At 41.5% G+C, this 17,069-nt stretch overlaps 3 protein-coding genes across 3 annotated transcripts; 1 reads left to right on the forward strand and 2 right to left on the reverse strand.

The window, feature by feature from the left end:
• The first annotated feature begins 470 nt into the window (after window positions 1–470).
• Window positions 471–3,770, forward strand: hopx (HOP homeobox). The gene is made up of 2 exons (XM_029659926.2): window positions 471–913; window positions 3,473–3,770. The coding sequence occupies exons 1-2, from the start codon at window positions 764–766 to the stop codon at window positions 3,548–3,550; spliced, it is 228 nt and encodes a 75-aa protein (XP_029515786.1). The 5' UTR covers window positions 471–763; the 3' UTR covers window positions 3,551–3,770.
• A 121-nt stretch (window positions 3,771–3,891) lies between these two features.
• Window positions 3,892–10,089, reverse strand: LOC115129511 (sperm microtubule associated protein 2). The gene is made up of 8 exons (XM_029659927.2): window positions 10,002–10,089; window positions 9,814–9,844; window positions 9,604–9,660; window positions 9,287–9,421; window positions 8,112–8,234; window positions 7,470–7,611; window positions 7,092–7,226; window positions 3,892–6,859 (listed from the first exon to the last, which is right to left on the reverse strand). Exons 1-8 carry the CDS (start codon window positions 10,039–10,041, stop codon window positions 6,749–6,751), a joined length of 774 nt encoding a protein of 257 aa, XP_029515787.1. The 5' UTR covers window positions 10,042–10,089; the 3' UTR covers window positions 3,892–6,748.
• Window positions 10,090–10,386: 297 nt separating this feature from the next.
• arl9 (ADP-ribosylation factor-like 9) lies at window positions 10,387–16,137 on the reverse strand. The gene is made up of 4 exons (XM_029659928.2): window positions 15,634–16,137; window positions 12,204–12,372; window positions 11,830–12,005; window positions 10,387–11,506 (listed from the first exon to the last, which is right to left on the reverse strand). The coding sequence occupies exons 1-4, from the start codon at window positions 15,829–15,831 to the stop codon at window positions 11,327–11,329; spliced, it is 723 nt and encodes a 240-aa protein (XP_029515788.1). The 5' UTR covers window positions 15,832–16,137; the 3' UTR covers window positions 10,387–11,326.
• Between the last annotated feature and the right edge of the window lie 932 nt (window positions 16,138–17,069).

Raw genomic sequence — 17,069 nt, forward strand, 5'->3', positions numbered from 1 at the left:
GGGACCATCGGGTTCCTGGTCACCTCGCTGACCATGGCCCTTCTCCCCCGATTGCGAAGTTAGGCTGTGCGGCCAGCTCTAGGAAGGGTCTTGGTGGTTCCAAACTTCTTCCATTTAAGATTGATGGAGGCCACTGTGTTCTTTTGTTGTTTATGTATTTTTTGTCTCTTGGGCCCCCCACGGGCCTGGGCACAGTGGCTTCAGCCCCGGTAAGCCCATGCATTAAGCAGGCCCTTTAGATAGGTTACAGGTGCAGCTGGGGCAGCAGCTCCAGCGCACAGCATCATGTATTCCTGACAACATCAAGCATATGTTGCATATAATGAGGAGAGACAAGGCTTATCAGCAGTTGAGTTGAGAGAAATAAGCTAAAGGAAGCACTGTGGAAATATCTAAACTTCTGTATGTGTATTCATATATGAGTATGTCACTTTTAAACTTGTTCAAACTTTCATTGAATTTCACATAGAAGGGGAGTGTTCTGTTAAACGCTCTGAGAGAGCCACTGTTGACAGTAGTAGAGCTTTCACACGGTCGACATTCAGTCAGTGTGACATGCGTTTTTGTTGTTAGTTTTTCAGGGGCTGTAATTGCTAAGCGATTGCTGTTGGTCGTTATCTCCAGCATTATTTCCTAGTTGCCACTGGTATTTACTGGCAAACGGACGTCATTTGGATTGGAGCTTATACCACGAAGTGCTATAATTTTGAGCCTATATCATAAAAACGACTTCTGTGGCTGAGAGCTCTTTTGGAGAGGGAACATGGCTTCAAATGGAATGGAAAGTATGCAGTTAGCGGAGGACCAGATAAAAATTCTGGAGGAGAATTTCAACAGAGTCAGCAAGCATCCCGACGAGTCCACGCTCATGTTGATCGCAGCTGAAAGCGGACTAACCGAGGAAGAGACAGCGGTGAGTGTTCAATTATGTTCTCGATGTTGTTTCAACAATGAAAATGTTACGCTCTATGGAGAGATTCGTTTTGTATGATGAAAACAATGTTGCGAGGAAATAAACTTTGCTGAGGATGGGGTGAATTGGCTAGAAACGGCCTAAAATGATCCACACGCATTTATTGTCAAAACTCAAATGAGGTTAATGTGTAATGTGTCTGTCTTTTCAACGTGTAATATAATGTCAACAATCAAACGAATACCTTGTTTATCTTGAACATGAGCATAATTTAGAGAGTTACACATCTTTGGGAACCTATAGGCTATTGGCTACAATGTTGTTGTACATATAACTTAGTATTGATACATATCTGCGCTGGCGCAGGCTACCCCAGTGTACTTTTTTTCTCATTTTTCTCACGCACCATTGAACAAATACTATGTAGAAATGTCCAAAGAGAGGCAATTTGTATTTCACTGAATAGGCGTAATGGCGCGCAGATGAGATAATGGCGTTGTTTTGATGAGATATTATCGACCTCTATTAGGCTACGCAAATGTGTAGCCTAACTATATTTTGTGTTCAGTGGCAACGATGTCAAAAGAGAATAGCGTGATTCTGACAGTCTGACAGCGCGCGCGTCCAGTGACGGCTCTTTGGTTCGCATGCCATGTCACTGTCCCCAAAATAACGCGAGGACAGTTTTAAAGAGATCATTTACTCATTCCAGAAATTCAAAACATTCTAATAATACATCTGAACACCAATGACCCTTACATAACAACGTTGCCAGGTTGTCAGTTTTGGATACAGTCACAACATACATTTAATTGAGTCAACGTTTGTTGTTGAACATGACTCTTGACTATGCAATAACCAAGCCATTGAGTAACCATATAGTATGACATAAACATATGCAAAGTTTCGGGGTAGGGCCTATCCTTTGCTTGAAGGCTGGGTCAGTGATACTCCAAGGTGTTGAGAACATGGTGAAGTTATGCAGACCCCTCTATCTGATAGCATTCCACTTATGCAGAGGCTAGTTCTTCTAATTCCGTATTTAGGATGCTTGTTGCAATGCACTCTGTTGTTTGTTTCTCCGTCGACTATGCTAAAAGGACAATAATGTTCAGTTTCAGGGTTCACGATCAGTTTCAGGCTTCACATACATTCATTTGTTGTTGTTTTGGAGGAAGACGTGAGCTGGGATCATTTTTATACGCACGTTTCAGATACAGTGGTGTGTGTGACAGAGAAGAACGTAACCAAACCATTGCCTTGAGCAGATTTTGTCCGGCACATTATTTGCATGATCAAATGGAGGATCATCAACAACTACATGTACAGATTATCTCTCCTCTGCAAACCGGTTTGGCCTGCTCACTCCGCTGGTGACTGAGTATTTCCATTGTATTTCCATTGAGTGCACTAAGTTGGAAGAAGCCCAGCCAACTTGACTAGGCAAATGCGGTTCTGGGTGAGGTTGAGTACTTGGCCCTCTGACTTCATTGACAGCGGATGTTTCGAACCACCTACTGTTGTCTCATTCAGTTTGAACAAAGCACTGGGATGTTTGATAGGTCTTACAGTACACCTAAGGGAAAGGGCACACCCTGTTACCACTCCCTCTCGTGCATAAAGAGCATTTGCAACATGTTTCTACCTCTTTACAAGGTGTTTCATACAGTACCTCATTATTAGACCGTATGTGCTTTCTAAAGCCCACAGAGGCAATGGGGTCATGTGGAGTTTCTTGCAGTGATTTCTCTGTGTAATCCATCTGGGAGAACAAAAATGAAGCACAATTTAGCTATACAGTGTCAATTAATACTTCTAGCTATCTGTGAATAAACACCCATGACAGGTTTGATATAGGCTATTCTGACCACTTTAGGGCATGGACATTTCAAATGAGAATCATATGTAGGTTTTCATTTGGATACCAATTATTCTCAACTGGGGTATTGCTGGGGTATTGGCCCACAATAACAATTTTCACCATCCACAATTTTGCTTAATGATTTGACCATCCATGAAATTCTGTCATTGTTTGTAATTCCAAGTTGTCAAGAGAATCCACAGCAATGATGGCATCATTCAGATAGAGTGGGGAAATCACAGTTGAGAACGCATTTCACAGTCGATGGCACAGCCAAACCCTGTTTCCAGACACAACTAATTGTCCACAACGTTGTCTGCGTGTAGTTGACTTCTCCCCCAATTGCCGAGCTGGAAAAATACTGCTACAGAAATTCCCTCCTAAATATCAGAGTTTATTTGTTTCAGTTGAACATTTAGATGTAAGCAGCCCTGGGTGTTGCTTTAGGAACCTCATCGCCCTGCATAAGGAAAAACACCTAGGGGAAGAATGTCATTTCTCAGGAATATTCATGTCACAATGACTTAATTGAGTTTGTAACCCGCCATTACCTCACCCAGGTCAGTTCAGGTTTTAAACAAATTGACCAATAATAAATGGTATTTGGAACTAATCCCCGGTTGAACAATAGTAACAATGCCGTGGTGTGCCGTCATCTGTCTCTGACACTCCCTTTGGGCTCTTTTTGTTTGTTTCAGAAATGGTTTAGGCTACGCAACGCACAGTGGAGACAGGCCGAGGGCCTTCCAGCTCAGCTGGGATCAGTGAAAGACTGAGATTGGAATGGCGTAGGAAACCTCCCCCTCATCCCGTTGCTCCTCCTCCGACCCACCCACCACGCCCTTACTGACCAATCCCCACTTCCTTGAATCACTCTCTCTCTTTTGTATCTAAGCTATTTTCATTTACTGAATGTAAAGTGAGTCATTGTTTTTTTGCCAATATAACCGCCATGTTTACATATAATAATAATAAATAAACATATATTATATTATATGTTATGGTAGCCTGGTTTCATACTTCATGTCATCTGTATAAGGGGGCTGCTGAATGCAATGAGGAAGTAGGGTACAATGACGGGAAGAGTTGGCGGGGGGGGGGGGGGGGGGGGGACTTGGTTGTGAGGCTTTGTTTTGTGTGTCTCTCAGCAGGGAGCGGGATAACATTAAGCTTTCATGGGACTATAAAAGATGTGAGGCAGCACTCATTTTACGACAGATTCTACAGAATCGGCTAGCCATGTAACAGGGAAGATGGCAAATTTGGAGGGAAAGTCTTTAGACAAGTAAGCTGAGGTTAAGAGCAAACAACCACCAGCAGGTGATGCCACCTACTTGTCGGTTCAGTTGTCCCAGTTTCTAAATATCTGTCTAGGGGAAATAACGTGAAGTAAAGAGAGAAGGGAGTGATATCCTGCCAACAAACTAATGTTGGTAATGATGGACTGATTGTGGGAACCGCCTACAACAAAAATATATACTAACTCAGGTACTTCTGGTCCTAATAAAACTCTCTTCTCTGTTTTACAGTGTGTTATAAGAGATAGCTGTGTGGCCTGGCTACACATGCTGCACACACACGGTGGTATATACTGTTCTTCCTGTCCCGGTCTGTTTTGTTTCCCCTGTTCAGCTGACTGTGTAAAAAAAGAGTCACACCCAAAGAGGGAAAAACAAGTGTGTTTGTTGAGAGTTGAGCAGCTAACTCACCAATTGCTGAACATTCATCAAGCTCCAGCTGAACGCATATTGTCCCACTCTTAAACCATTGCATGCCATCTTATGACTTGTGTTGCAGCTGCAAAACAACTAAAAATAAGTAAACAAACCAATAAAGAAATGGATAATTGAAGATCAGAGGGAAAAAAAGTATACCCCACCTGTATTGATATGTGCTGATAGCTGGCAAAGTATATCAGGAAGATAATGCCTGGCAAAAGTATATCAGGAAGATAATGCCTGGCAAAAGTATATCAGGAAGATAATGCCTGGCAAAAGTATATCAGGAAGATAATGCCATACTGCTTGTTATGTCATTTCCGAACCACAATTCAGTGGAATGAAAGGCCGTTAGTGCTCTATAAGAGGCCAATGTGGTGTGTATGGAATTTGAATGGGCCCTGCATTGTCTGTTGCTAAGAGGACTTAGCAGGCTTGTGTGGAATCTGTCACCCCAAGACTGGTGAGCGTCAGAGCCTGGTCCAGCTGGCCCCAGGAACTGACTCCAGAAGTGTCCAAACTGCACTCTGTCCAAGACGCACTTTCCAGGACTCAAGAAGCTGCTAGACTAAGAGGATTCACATGTGCTTCGATGTATGAGCGACAACAGTTCTCACAAGGATGACATTTTCTTGTCGATTTTAACTTTATTTAAAATTCATCCAAAAGGGGCAAGTGAGGATGTCTTGGTTTGTTGTTATCCCTGCATTAGGAGGAAGTGCATGTGTGTGGGGGTTGAAGATGTAGGCCGACCACATATTTGAGATTTTATTTGATCAAAGGGTATTTGAGTGCAGCCTTGACTAGTCAAGGATAATATGAGAAGATCAATCAAGGCCGATAAGACACAAAATGGACCATGACATTTGTTTGCATACTTAACCATTGAGGCAGTGAAGAGTTGATAGGAAATAGATGTGTGCAGACAGCTCTTCATAGGGTTTAAGAGGCTAAATGTGAAAGTAGCTAGTTTCACCCAGTAGTTAAAAATGTGATCTTCATTCAGGTGTTTAAAGAGGGGATATATTTACACACACAGTTTATTACCAATTACTACATCCATAATGAACTGTCTATAAAGTAATTACGGACCGTTTAGAAGCCCTTTATAAAAAGTGTAGTTTAATATAGCGTTGCAGTTCTCTGCCAAATCCAGATCAGTCTCACTAATACTCTGCAAGCGTCAACATCTCATGTAACTGGCGGGATCCAGACAGTGAGACAGCCACCCCACTCAGAGCCTATCAGTGTCAGCTGGAGCTTGATGAACGTGTCAGAGCTGGCTGCCACACACAGACAGATAACCAGCAACATAGATCAGAGCTCCTCTGTAGGAACAGGTGCCCCATGGGAAGTGAGTCAACCAGCGGGAGGCACCAACGGTCATGACACTCCTCGCCCTCCTCCACCTTCCACTCTATCCCTCTTTATCCTGCAGTCCAAGGTCGCGATCATTGCTGGCTTATCCAAGATTAGGTCCCAGTTGGACGCTTGGATCTGATTTGAAGTCCAGCCTCCGAGGTCTGTTCACCTCTCCGCTCGGGCCCTACACTCATGGCGGCTCCACCAAACCTCCCGCACCGCTCTAAATCCACATAGCCCCATTGAAAGCTATTGTGTCCACTTTTAGGTAATGCTCACATGTGCCTGTAGTGTAACCGGGATTACGGTTTATTTCAAACAGAGGTCACGGTGCCTTTTGTAAATTAAACAGTGGTCATATAGACTGGGAGGCTGACATTTAAAGCTCCTGGGGCGAGAATATGGTTTTTGAATCAATCTATGAGATTTCACTATCTCCAGGAAAACACGCGAGGAATCTTTACAACAGGTGGTTTTGATATAAACAGAGAACCCAGAATGATTGAAATGTCGAAACACATGTGGATCCTTTTATCATACCGTTGCTCTCATTTCAAAAGATGAAAACACATTCTTCTGGAAAGAGAGCCTACTGGAGCAAAGCAACCGTTTGGTTTGGCTGTTTGCTAAAGACAAATGTAATGTATTGCTTCGATGTCGTCAAAAAGAGCTCCAAGCAACACATCTCAATGCAGATGATTGCAAAACCAGTGGGGGACAAAAGCGCCCGGTTTTCCCATCTCGGCTCTGGCGCCAAACAGATTTTTTTTAAAGCACAAGACGTTGTTTTATTAGAGACCCCCTGAGTACTCTGTACCCATTTATTTTGCTTTTCTCAGTGGCCATTTTCCTAGTACATTGTGCACCAACATGGACCTTGACGGAGAAGCAAGCTCATAAAGGTGGCAGGTCTCTCAGAGGGATGTAGTCCTTATTAAGTCCCTTAGGAGCTGATAGAGTTTGAAGTCGTGAAGTTGCTGTGGCCTGACGGGCTCTCCTTGACACCTGTTGAGAACGCATGTTTCAGTGAGTTCTCTCCAAGGATCTAAAAAACTTATTTGAAAGCATACTCTTTCTCACGTCGCATCTTTCTTCAAATTATAGAAAGAAAAAAAAAGTGCACATCACAACAACATTGAGACAATGTTACACATTGGTGCAGAGCATTATTCTAGGTCTATGAATTTAACTGTTTTCCAGCGTGTTGTGTGGGTGACAGTAAAGGCGATGAGCTCACTGGCCAAATGGAGTCCTCTGGATGTCCTCGCTCAAAGAACATTTTACTGTCCCTAAACTTGGGCAGCGAGAGCTGGTCCAGCCTGGGAGTGGTCTGGGCTGTTTTGGCAGCATAGGAAATGTATGTTTCCACTTTCTTCAAAAAAAGAAAAAGAAGTCAAAGATGAATCACTGACTTATGTATGGTTTCCCAATCAAACATGCAATTGTGAAAATGACCTGAAGCCTTGAAGGCAACCCCCCCCCTCCAGTTCTGAATAAGTTATCCAAATGTTATCCAAAAGGTACAGCAACAGTAAACCTTTGATATACACCTTTGGCAACACTTTCAATTACACTGAACTGAATGAATAACTTACCTTTCTTTCTAGGCACTTACCTCCCTGTTGCTTTTGAAGTTGAGGTGGTTCGCTTTGGGATTGGCTAGCTGTAGTAGCCGTGGAGTGGTCTCAGCAGTTCTCACTCTGGGGTCTATGTGCCAGATGGGGCAGCTGTACTCACAACACGACGTGTGAGGAGGACTGTGGAACCACAGAGATTCTAATAGTTCTATATGCAAGATCACCATAAAACAAACACAAACACCCCAACATAGCCCTCTGCCCTGAACTAAAACCTCTCATCTTTTCAGACCATTCCCAAGGGAGTGTACTCCACAGAGGCATGAATACAAAGAGGCATATTGTTTTTTATATTCGCCCCAGTGTGCAGGCCTGAGAGTCCTTTCTAGAAGGCTTGAGGCCAAATGTGCGCTGCTGCGCTTTAAGATTTATAAAAAGACTTCCGTGGCCGTCTCTGAATGTCCCAGGGGCCTGACCTTTGGACAATAACCCCTATTATCTCATCATTGTCTCCCCTCTCTCCCAGAGCCACAACTCGCAACTGAAATAACACATGTCAAAATATCGGCTTCTTAGGCCAAGGAGGATCTGGGCCAAGTGGCATGCTTGCGTATACTCTAGTATTTAACAATGTGGACTGGGCACATTTTGTTATAGTCACGTTTTCTTGGGGATTTTACCCCATTTCTTGGGAGCTTCGGGACCTGGTCTTGGGTGTTGACAGGCGGACAACGAGCTCGTACTGGGCTGTCTTGGAGGAAGAACGTAATGTCTTCCTGGAGGAGATCACCTCCTCGTCTTTCCTGCAGGAAAATACAAGCAATTACCGTCCATTTCTTTGGACTAAAAGAAGTCTCATCATACCAGACGGTAAGAAACTTAACCTCCTGTCTCAATGGACAATTGAAAGGATTAAATGCATCACTAATGATGCAACGTTTTAGAGGGGTGAATAGACAGATCGGACTGTGTTGAACCTGAACAATTTAATTTCACATTTATGCGAGATATAGATCATGACACATTGTGTGGGTGACATACCACCTCTGTTGCCTGCAGGCAGCACCCAGGCAGCTAAATTCACTTTTCCGTAATCTCATTAGACTTAATGGTTTAGTCATAAACTGAACATTTGAAGAATGCCAAATATCTGTCTCCTATTTCTAGTAGGTTGGTGAGGTTATGTGGTCAAACTACAACCACTTGGAACACTTGGGCATTGTTTCTCTGTCAAAACCACACAAAAAACGAACTGCAGCACATTAAAACATAAATTCAATGAGCACAGAAACAATGATGGCAGCTTGCCTGTGGCCAAACTGGCCATTCATTCTCACTTACTGGCAAATGCTGCCTTCTTCAATTCAACAAATAGCTTACAAGGCAGGGCTTCCTGAGAAGAATTTTGATTGAATGATTTGTCTCATGTTGCTTGCACGTTTAGCTTGGCAGCTGAATGATAACCTACTTTCTTTTTTTTGTATTATCTAATACAGGTCTGTCTAAATCTGACGAACAGACATTTCTCGATTTCGAATTGACATCTCTGTAGCAGTCACCTCCAATGAGGATGCAGGAAATTGGCAAGTAGCCTTAACATCCCTTTTCACTCTGGAGGACCATTTCCTGTGCTTGAGCTCAGAGCCAAATGTACTGTATATTACGCAAGCTTATGGAGCAGACCAATATAAGACTTAGCAAACATTTTCACTGTTTTGTGGTGACACTGCACAATAAAATGGTAATGTATCGAGTATACCTACTTACAGTGCTTTTTTAAAAAACTGTTGGCTCATACTTTTTTGAGAGTCATCAATAATGTTCAGCCTGGGTGTAATTAGCTTACATACATTACCTCAGGTGGTACTCCCATGCTGAGAAGTCTCTTTTGTGCTTAGCTAGGTATTGAATTCTCTCTGTTGGAACTGCACCCAGCGCTGAGTAAGACAGAGGCCATATTGACTCCTGATTGCCCCAGGTAAGCTTTGGACTAGATCAATGAGGAAATCAAATAAACATCTCCACTATGAATGCTAACATATAAACAAAAAAAGTACTTGCTTTAATGTTTTTTTCTTTCTTCCCACTGATAGACTTGTCATAGAAACATGTCAAATGTAATGAGCATATAATTATTTGCAAATACCAATACTCAAAAAGTAGCCTACTTACCAAGGTGTTGTGACCCACACCGTTTTGTTTTCTTTGTGTTGTGCAAGTTCCAGAATCCTACAAGAATGTTTCATTGCATTATTCCCTGTTAAAATGTATCTTGACAATACAAAGACAACCAACAACTGGACAGTAGTTGTAGTACCTTACTTTTTTTTCGCACATCAGTTTGATCTGAAAGCAAGGAATTCATAAAGAAAAGATGTGCACCTGTTTGATGGACATGATCTGGATTCAAGTCCTACAAAAGAGAGGATTGTTCAGAGAATAATACGCAATTGGATTTAGCCCCTTATGATAAAAATGGAAATTCTATTTTTTTTAAAAGACCAAAATTTAAGGATAACATTAAAACATCAACATAAACATTCGGACAACATGGTCCCCACCATACGTACCTTTTTTCCCAGATACCATATCTGCCTGATGGAAAGTCATTATAAATGTACCCAGTTGAATTCACCTGCTGGGTCACAATGGTCTGTGTTGTTGCTATGGCATTGGGAGTCCCTAGCAACTTATCACATGACAGGACTGGACTACTTGAGTGTGGCGGGTTGAAACCGGAGTGTACAAGCCCCTTTTGGGAGTGCGTCCATCTTCTTTCTTAAGAGTTCCGATACAGGATTTCAAATGAAAAGTGATATCGGAGGTCAACAATGACATAAATATTTACGGTTGGCTGTATTTTAACTCCAAAAATAAACATATAGATATTTATATTGGAGGAGTGAGAACTAAATGTCAGCATAAGCCTATAGAGAACAATTTGAGCCACGCAGGTATTTATAACCAGGTTTTTATTTACATCACCAGGTGAAACAAAACAGAAAAAAGAGTGGGGGAAAAATGAGGTATTTTATGCATAAGTGACAGAAACAGTTTGGAGGTCTGTTATAGTCATGCCATACAAATAATTGTTCCATTGGTTTTTGAAATTCTGTAGTGCACTTCATACCGGCTTATTACTCAAGATTATACCGGTAGTTTTACAAGTGATGAACATGAAAATGAGTAGCACATGTTGTGCTCACATGTAGATTTATTCCTTAGTGCATGTAAACGCTTCAACCTACTCCAAGGCAAAACATTGTTAGCCAAATGCCCAGACACAAGTGAAAAATGATACTTTGGAATTGTTCAGTTTGCTTTGTTTAATTAAATATCACATCGGTTTTAAGAAAATATAACTATGTAGCAAGGTCCCTTTAAGACAATATAGTCAATACATCACGATCCTATGCAATATAAACAAAAATAATCCTATGTACAACAAAAGGGTCTTCAACATACTACCTAACAGCCATTTGTCTAAAATGAACCTGCATTATGCTCTGCAAGTTGTACATAACTCTACGAGAATAATATTTGATAACAACAAAGCATTATCAATTCAATCCCTATAGGTAAGGATGTTGAGACCATCCTTGAATTATTGTGTCTGAAAGTGAAAAACTACAGAGGCAAGTAAATGATAAAACTCCGTGCTATTGTTCATTTGTGCTAATACAATTGCCAGTGAATGAGTTTGACCAAAAGAACCTTGTCAGCTTATGGCTTCTTTGGATGTGAATGAGGCCTTTCACTATCATGCAGTCTGTCAGTAGAGATTGTAGCTAGTGCTATCAAAACAAATGAAGGCAAGCCAGGACGGGGTGAAACTAAACTAACCTATCACCTCTCAGCCAGTGGGACATTCATAGCTGATGACTAGATGGTGAGTCTATCTACCATCCTGCACCATTTGAATGATCAGGTCCCGTGCGTCCTGCACAGCAGAATTCACCCCGGTGTCCCACTTCCTTACATGGGTGCCGATGAGGAAGAGCTTGCGCTGGTCCCCCACCTCCTCCAGGGACAGGGCTTCATGGAGTGTTGTGATACTGCAGGCCCCCTGGTTATCCTGGAGGTAAGGGGAATAACGGGAACAAACCCAAGGTGAGACACTGGAGCAGGTGCAGTATCTCACAAGGATGAAAAAGAGACGACGAGGAAAGGAAACGCCACAAGACTAATGAAATGCAACTCTTGGCTCGTTCTCACGTCTGTCCTGGGTTCCTCACGTCCTTCCTCATCTCATTCTTAAAATTCTTGAAAAAGATCCAAGGTTACTCCCCTCTGACACTCCCCTTCAACGCGTTTTGAGAAGGAGGCGAGGAGAGAAGACGTGAGGAATCAAGGAAAGACAATTGAGATGCAAGCCCTAAATCAGTATGTCAGTCTCACCTGCTTGTTGGCTAGTACCACTAAGGGAAGGTAGAGGTCGGTTTCGAGCAGCTCGTGGAGATGCTTCTTAGCCAAAGGGAACTGGGCGGCGTTGGAAGAGTCCACCACAAATACGAGCACCATAGCCTTGCACATGTACCTCTTCCAATAGGGCTGCAGATTCTCTGTGCCACCAACTGCAAAAGATGGCATGTTTTTAGTTAATTTCTTCACCATAAGGTATCAGAGCAGTAAGTCATTTTTTAACATTTATTAAACACAAGAAAATACTATGAATGCATATCGAGTGATGAACTCATGTTGGTCCTTCATATCATGGTCATCCAGATAATCAGTAACTGTACTCAATATTTTCATGTGCAAGTTGCATTTACTTTCTAGGAACTCAATCTGCAGGTCCTCTCTATTGATGGAGACGGCATTGAACCCCTGTGTTGGGGTCACATCCTGCTCCAGACTCCCCGAGGCAAAGCAGTGAAGCAAGCTGGTCTTCCCTGCCCCTTCGAGGCCAAGCACCAGGACTTGCTTTCCCGTGGCCTTTGTCTAAGATGGCACATAATAATAAAAGCACATCCAGATACACAAGTTAACACAACCCGGATAATAATATATTTAAACATTGCATATTAATACTTTTCTGTAATTGCTGATCCGGAATCATGTGTTATGTGAACATTTATAAAGCTTGGGCCATGGTACTGGTCATTGCAAATAGTGAACCATCGATTTAAGCCCACAATGAACTTTTATTGCTTCATCTTTACTTCAGCCTTAGTTTTCTATCACATAGAAGTCAAAGAGACTGAAGGGGGCGTAATTGAACTGTCACATTACAACAGCATGTGGTCAGTTCGAGCTAACCAATGCCTGAGTAAGAATAGACTAGTGCATGATAAAACAGTGCGGCAAGATTATAATGTCAAGTAAAGACTTGGACCTAGCTACAGTTTGTACACCAGATGTGTGATAATTATGTTTCCTTTACTGGGTGTTACAGGTTAGCTTATACAAAACGCCATTAATTATCCTGCTGGCTAGAACAGCACAGGAGAGTTGAGAATGGTTCAGTGTGTATGTATGTGTTGCGCTAGTTCACCGAGTTGTAAAGGTAAGCAGAGCAGAAACGGGATACTCTTTAGTTGACCGATGTGGCTGGCAAGGTAACTGCGGTTGAACTTTTAACAGGAAAAAAAACGAGTGTTTTTTTGCAGTGCTGAGCTAGTATTGTAACTGACATGTAACGTTTCATCCCCTCTCAACTGACGTGAATGTAATGTTTTTATTAGTCATTATGGCAATGTAATGTTATTGATCTGTCAGTTCCCGAGCTAATTCCCTACTTTTCACACTTACACAGTAATAAACCGCTATAAGGTTAAAGGATTCACTGTCATGGTGCACAGTAGAGGTCTGCGCAGGACCGATTTCTTCATTCCGCTCCCGCCCCCATCCGCAGCTTTTCATACCGGAATCCGCGTCAGCTGTTGGCTTTCTGTCTGACTCCCACCCGCTACCCCAAGAACTGGTCCCAAACCCAACTGCAGTCCCGCAATGTTATTTTAGGCGTATGTGACGCAGCTCACATGCCAGCCATGGTCCCATTAATGTTGCGCCCTATAGGGAATATCAAATGCAAAAATTACTTAAGAAATTGTTTAAATTCCTAGAGATTCTTATATTAGACTATCTGTATTACTGGGCTAGATCGGCCAATATGCTAGATGTAGTTTGAAGAGAGCAGAGTACGAAAGACTTCCACATTCTCTTGAGTTATTTTCATAGTTCCCTTTTAGGAGTGGGAAGATTTTCAGACTGAGAAATATGGGTGACCAATATTTAGGCCTATTTCGAGGCAACATAGTAAGCTATTTAGGAAGTACATTTCCTTGGAAAGATAACTGCCCGTGCTTCTCCGCCCATGTATAGGTTATAGCCTACTCTATTTAATTGAGACCACACCTGATCTCACAGGTATGTCTACTGAACTGGATGCAGCAAGAATGATGACAGCAACACGTACTACATTTTTCATAGGCCTATAGGATATAGCCTAGCTTTTAGGAGGACACTTTGCAGGCAGAGACAAATAAATGGTTAATAAATCATTATTGAAAATGAAAAGGTGCAACGCTCGCTCACCATTGTAGCCTAACTAATGTGCGAGTTGTGCCTTTTCTTTTCCAATGATGATTCCATTTTTTGATTGCACGTCGTCTCACATTGGTTGAGCACCCTCCTTTACTCCATTATCAAGCCTATTTATTTACAGACAATTTAGTAAACTACAGTCTAATCATATTTAAGTTAAATTAAAGTTAAACATCATATTTAAGTTAAACATATTTAAATTAACTGCCACGTAATTCCCCACGTATGCAGCTTACTCTATTTCAATGAGACCACACATACTAAGCGTACTTGAACTCTCATTATCAACTAGGAGAGGTAGGCCACTTAAGAATGGCAGGACCTTGAAGCAGCGAATTCTGTGTGTGTGAATAATGTGAAAAGTGTGATTTTAATACAATAGCTAGGCTAACGCATACAAAGCAGAAAGAGGACCGTTTCCAAATAATCGGATGGATACAAAAATGCTTTCATCCAAAAGTCATCCTGTCTGACCGCCCACAGAATGAAAAATGCAGACCGTGCCGCAATGATCTCTGTCGGGGCCCGCAGGTCCCGTGGGATGGCAGACCTTGAGTGCACAGTCAGTACACAACACTGCTCGCCATGTCTTAGTAGGATCAGATGGTGACAGGGGTCCCAGCAGGGTCACACAGCCAGGGTAGAACAGTCTACAGAGCTCAGGTGAATTCCGCAGTATATTAACAATATCAGTGAATGATACAAAGTTCCATCTTATATTGATGGGCATAGCTACAAAACAGCAGTTTAAGCTTAAAGCTAGAGTCTAGGATCTGGGAATAATGGTAATTTCCATTATTGGATCATTTATTCTATTCTTGGATAATATACTGTATAAATGTACACTAAGGTAATTATTTGTCATGCTTCATCTTTTATTGATTTATTTTTACCTTTATTTAACTAGGCAAGTCAGTTAATAGCACGGATCAGATGGTGACAGGGGTCTCAGCAGGGTCAAACAGCCAGGGAAGACCAGTTTGTGATGGAGCGGAGGTGAATTTTAAACCAATAGTCTAACAACCAATACAGACTTTTGATTGTTTTTATTAAAGACATCCCCAATATCAAATTTCAGCCAGACCGACCAGCCAGCCCAAGCAGCCTGCACACCCGACCCACACCAGTCTAATTCAACTCTCTCCCAACACAATTACCTTCCCAGTTCCCACCATTCATTTTTTTCAATTCCCAAGGAAAATGTTTGAAAATAAAATATAAAATATTGACCTAGTTCAGTCTTATCACTTAAACATATTTAATAATGACCTCTCACCTAGCTTGATAACTGTGGGCATTTTTTTTATTACTTTTTGTTCAAATAGAGAAAGCATATTCGATTATGTAAAAATGCAGGAAATTAGCTTTAGATGCCCCAAAAAGTTCCGCCAGGTTATGCCCCCCACACTTCTAAAACCAAAGTGGCGCCCTTGTATATAGATATATTGCCTATCTGTGGACCCTATTTGTTATAAACTGCACAGGATATTTGCCTCTAGTTTACAAGTCTCTAGTTTGAAAAGTCTAACTTGTTTAATATCTTCACAAGTACTTTTCTGTGGCGGTGAGGTAATTTCCAATAGCAACCACAAACATCCGTCAAGTAGGCGTGCCTCAAAATAGACATTTTGTAAGCATAATACGAACAAAAAGTACCTCTGTTACGATTGTTGGTGTTTGCTGTGCGGGTTCTGGTGCTTTTTGTGCAGTTTTTTTCCTAGTCTGCTTTCCTATTTTCTCTGGTTCTTGCTTTGGCTTTTCCCCCGAAGACGCATAAGTCCAGATGACATACGCAAGTCCTCCAGTTACTGCAAGAGCAAGACCCACGACCGCAGCTTCTCTGACAACAGGCATGTTTCGAAACAATGTTAGGAAATCTCGGAGAACTGTTTCACATGTCTTTATACATCGTGATAATCGTTACGTATCAATAAGTTTGCATCCCCCCAGTTACAACAAGTAGATTAAGCTCTCAATGCGATCGATAGGGGATATCCGGGGGCTTAGAGCACACAGGAAGTAACGTTAAAGCGCATACAGAAAATAATGTTTGCAGGAGCTAGAATAGATGAATATATAGAGATACAATATAATACATTTTCTAAATAAAAAAACATCAAACGCAAGACATGAACGTTCTACAATGCAGCCAGTCACTGCTACATTACACTCGAACTGCCGAGAAGACTTAATCTTCTCGAGAGTTGTTTCGGCTCATCAGTTTGATTGACATGTAGAGACTTTATACAAGTACCTTCAAGGGGTTGTATGGCTGCGTTTACACAGGCAGCCCAATTCTGATATTTTTACATAAGATCTTCTTCAGAGCTGATCTGATTGGTCCAATTGGTGAAACAATAACCGAATTGAGCTGCCTGTCTAAACGCAGTAGTAGCATCACAATTTAAAAGGTAGGACTGAAAAATAACATAGAAAATCAGCAACATGAATGATGCAGCTAAATTATTTTTTCTTGTTTGCATTTCCATAGTAAGTCCACCAGGCAGCGCTTGATATCAAAGAGGGAACACTGCGTACAATGCTGATGAACAATGCTGATGAGATGCTCAATGATAAAAAAACAGGGTAAAAACTAATGACAAATATACACTAGTCTGACAGGGAGGGTTGTGTTGAAGCCACCCTGCTTCCATCTTAGCACTAAATTGGTAAAAAAAATATGTCATAAGCTTTAGAAATGCATTTATTAATCTCTACATTTGTTTTTGACATGTTTATTTTAGTACAGACACCTTTAATGCATATTTATATTACATTGTGAGCTAAACATAAAAATATATTTTTAAATCCTTTATGGCAATTTTTTTTTTTAGATTACTAATGTTACTGTACCCACTACAACAATACATGTATGTTTGTCCTTAAAACATTGAATTGAAATACTGTAGAATTCCATTTAATTCCTTTGAAGGACTGCTTCTTCTGAGAGTGCCAATATGTCTGACCGGTGGCTTCAAAGCCTCTCATTGGCCAATAAATACAATAGAAATCCAGGATTTACAGTGCATTCAGAAAGTATTGAGACCCCTGGACCCTTTCCACATTTTGTTACGTTACAGCCTTATTCTAAA

Source organism: Oncorhynchus nerka, linkage group LG5 (genome assembly GCF_034236695.1).
Source record: "Oncorhynchus nerka isolate Pitt River linkage group LG5, Oner_Uvic_2.0, whole genome shotgun sequence".
Taxonomy (NCBI): Eukaryota; Metazoa; Chordata; class Actinopteri; order Salmoniformes; family Salmonidae; genus Oncorhynchus; species Oncorhynchus nerka.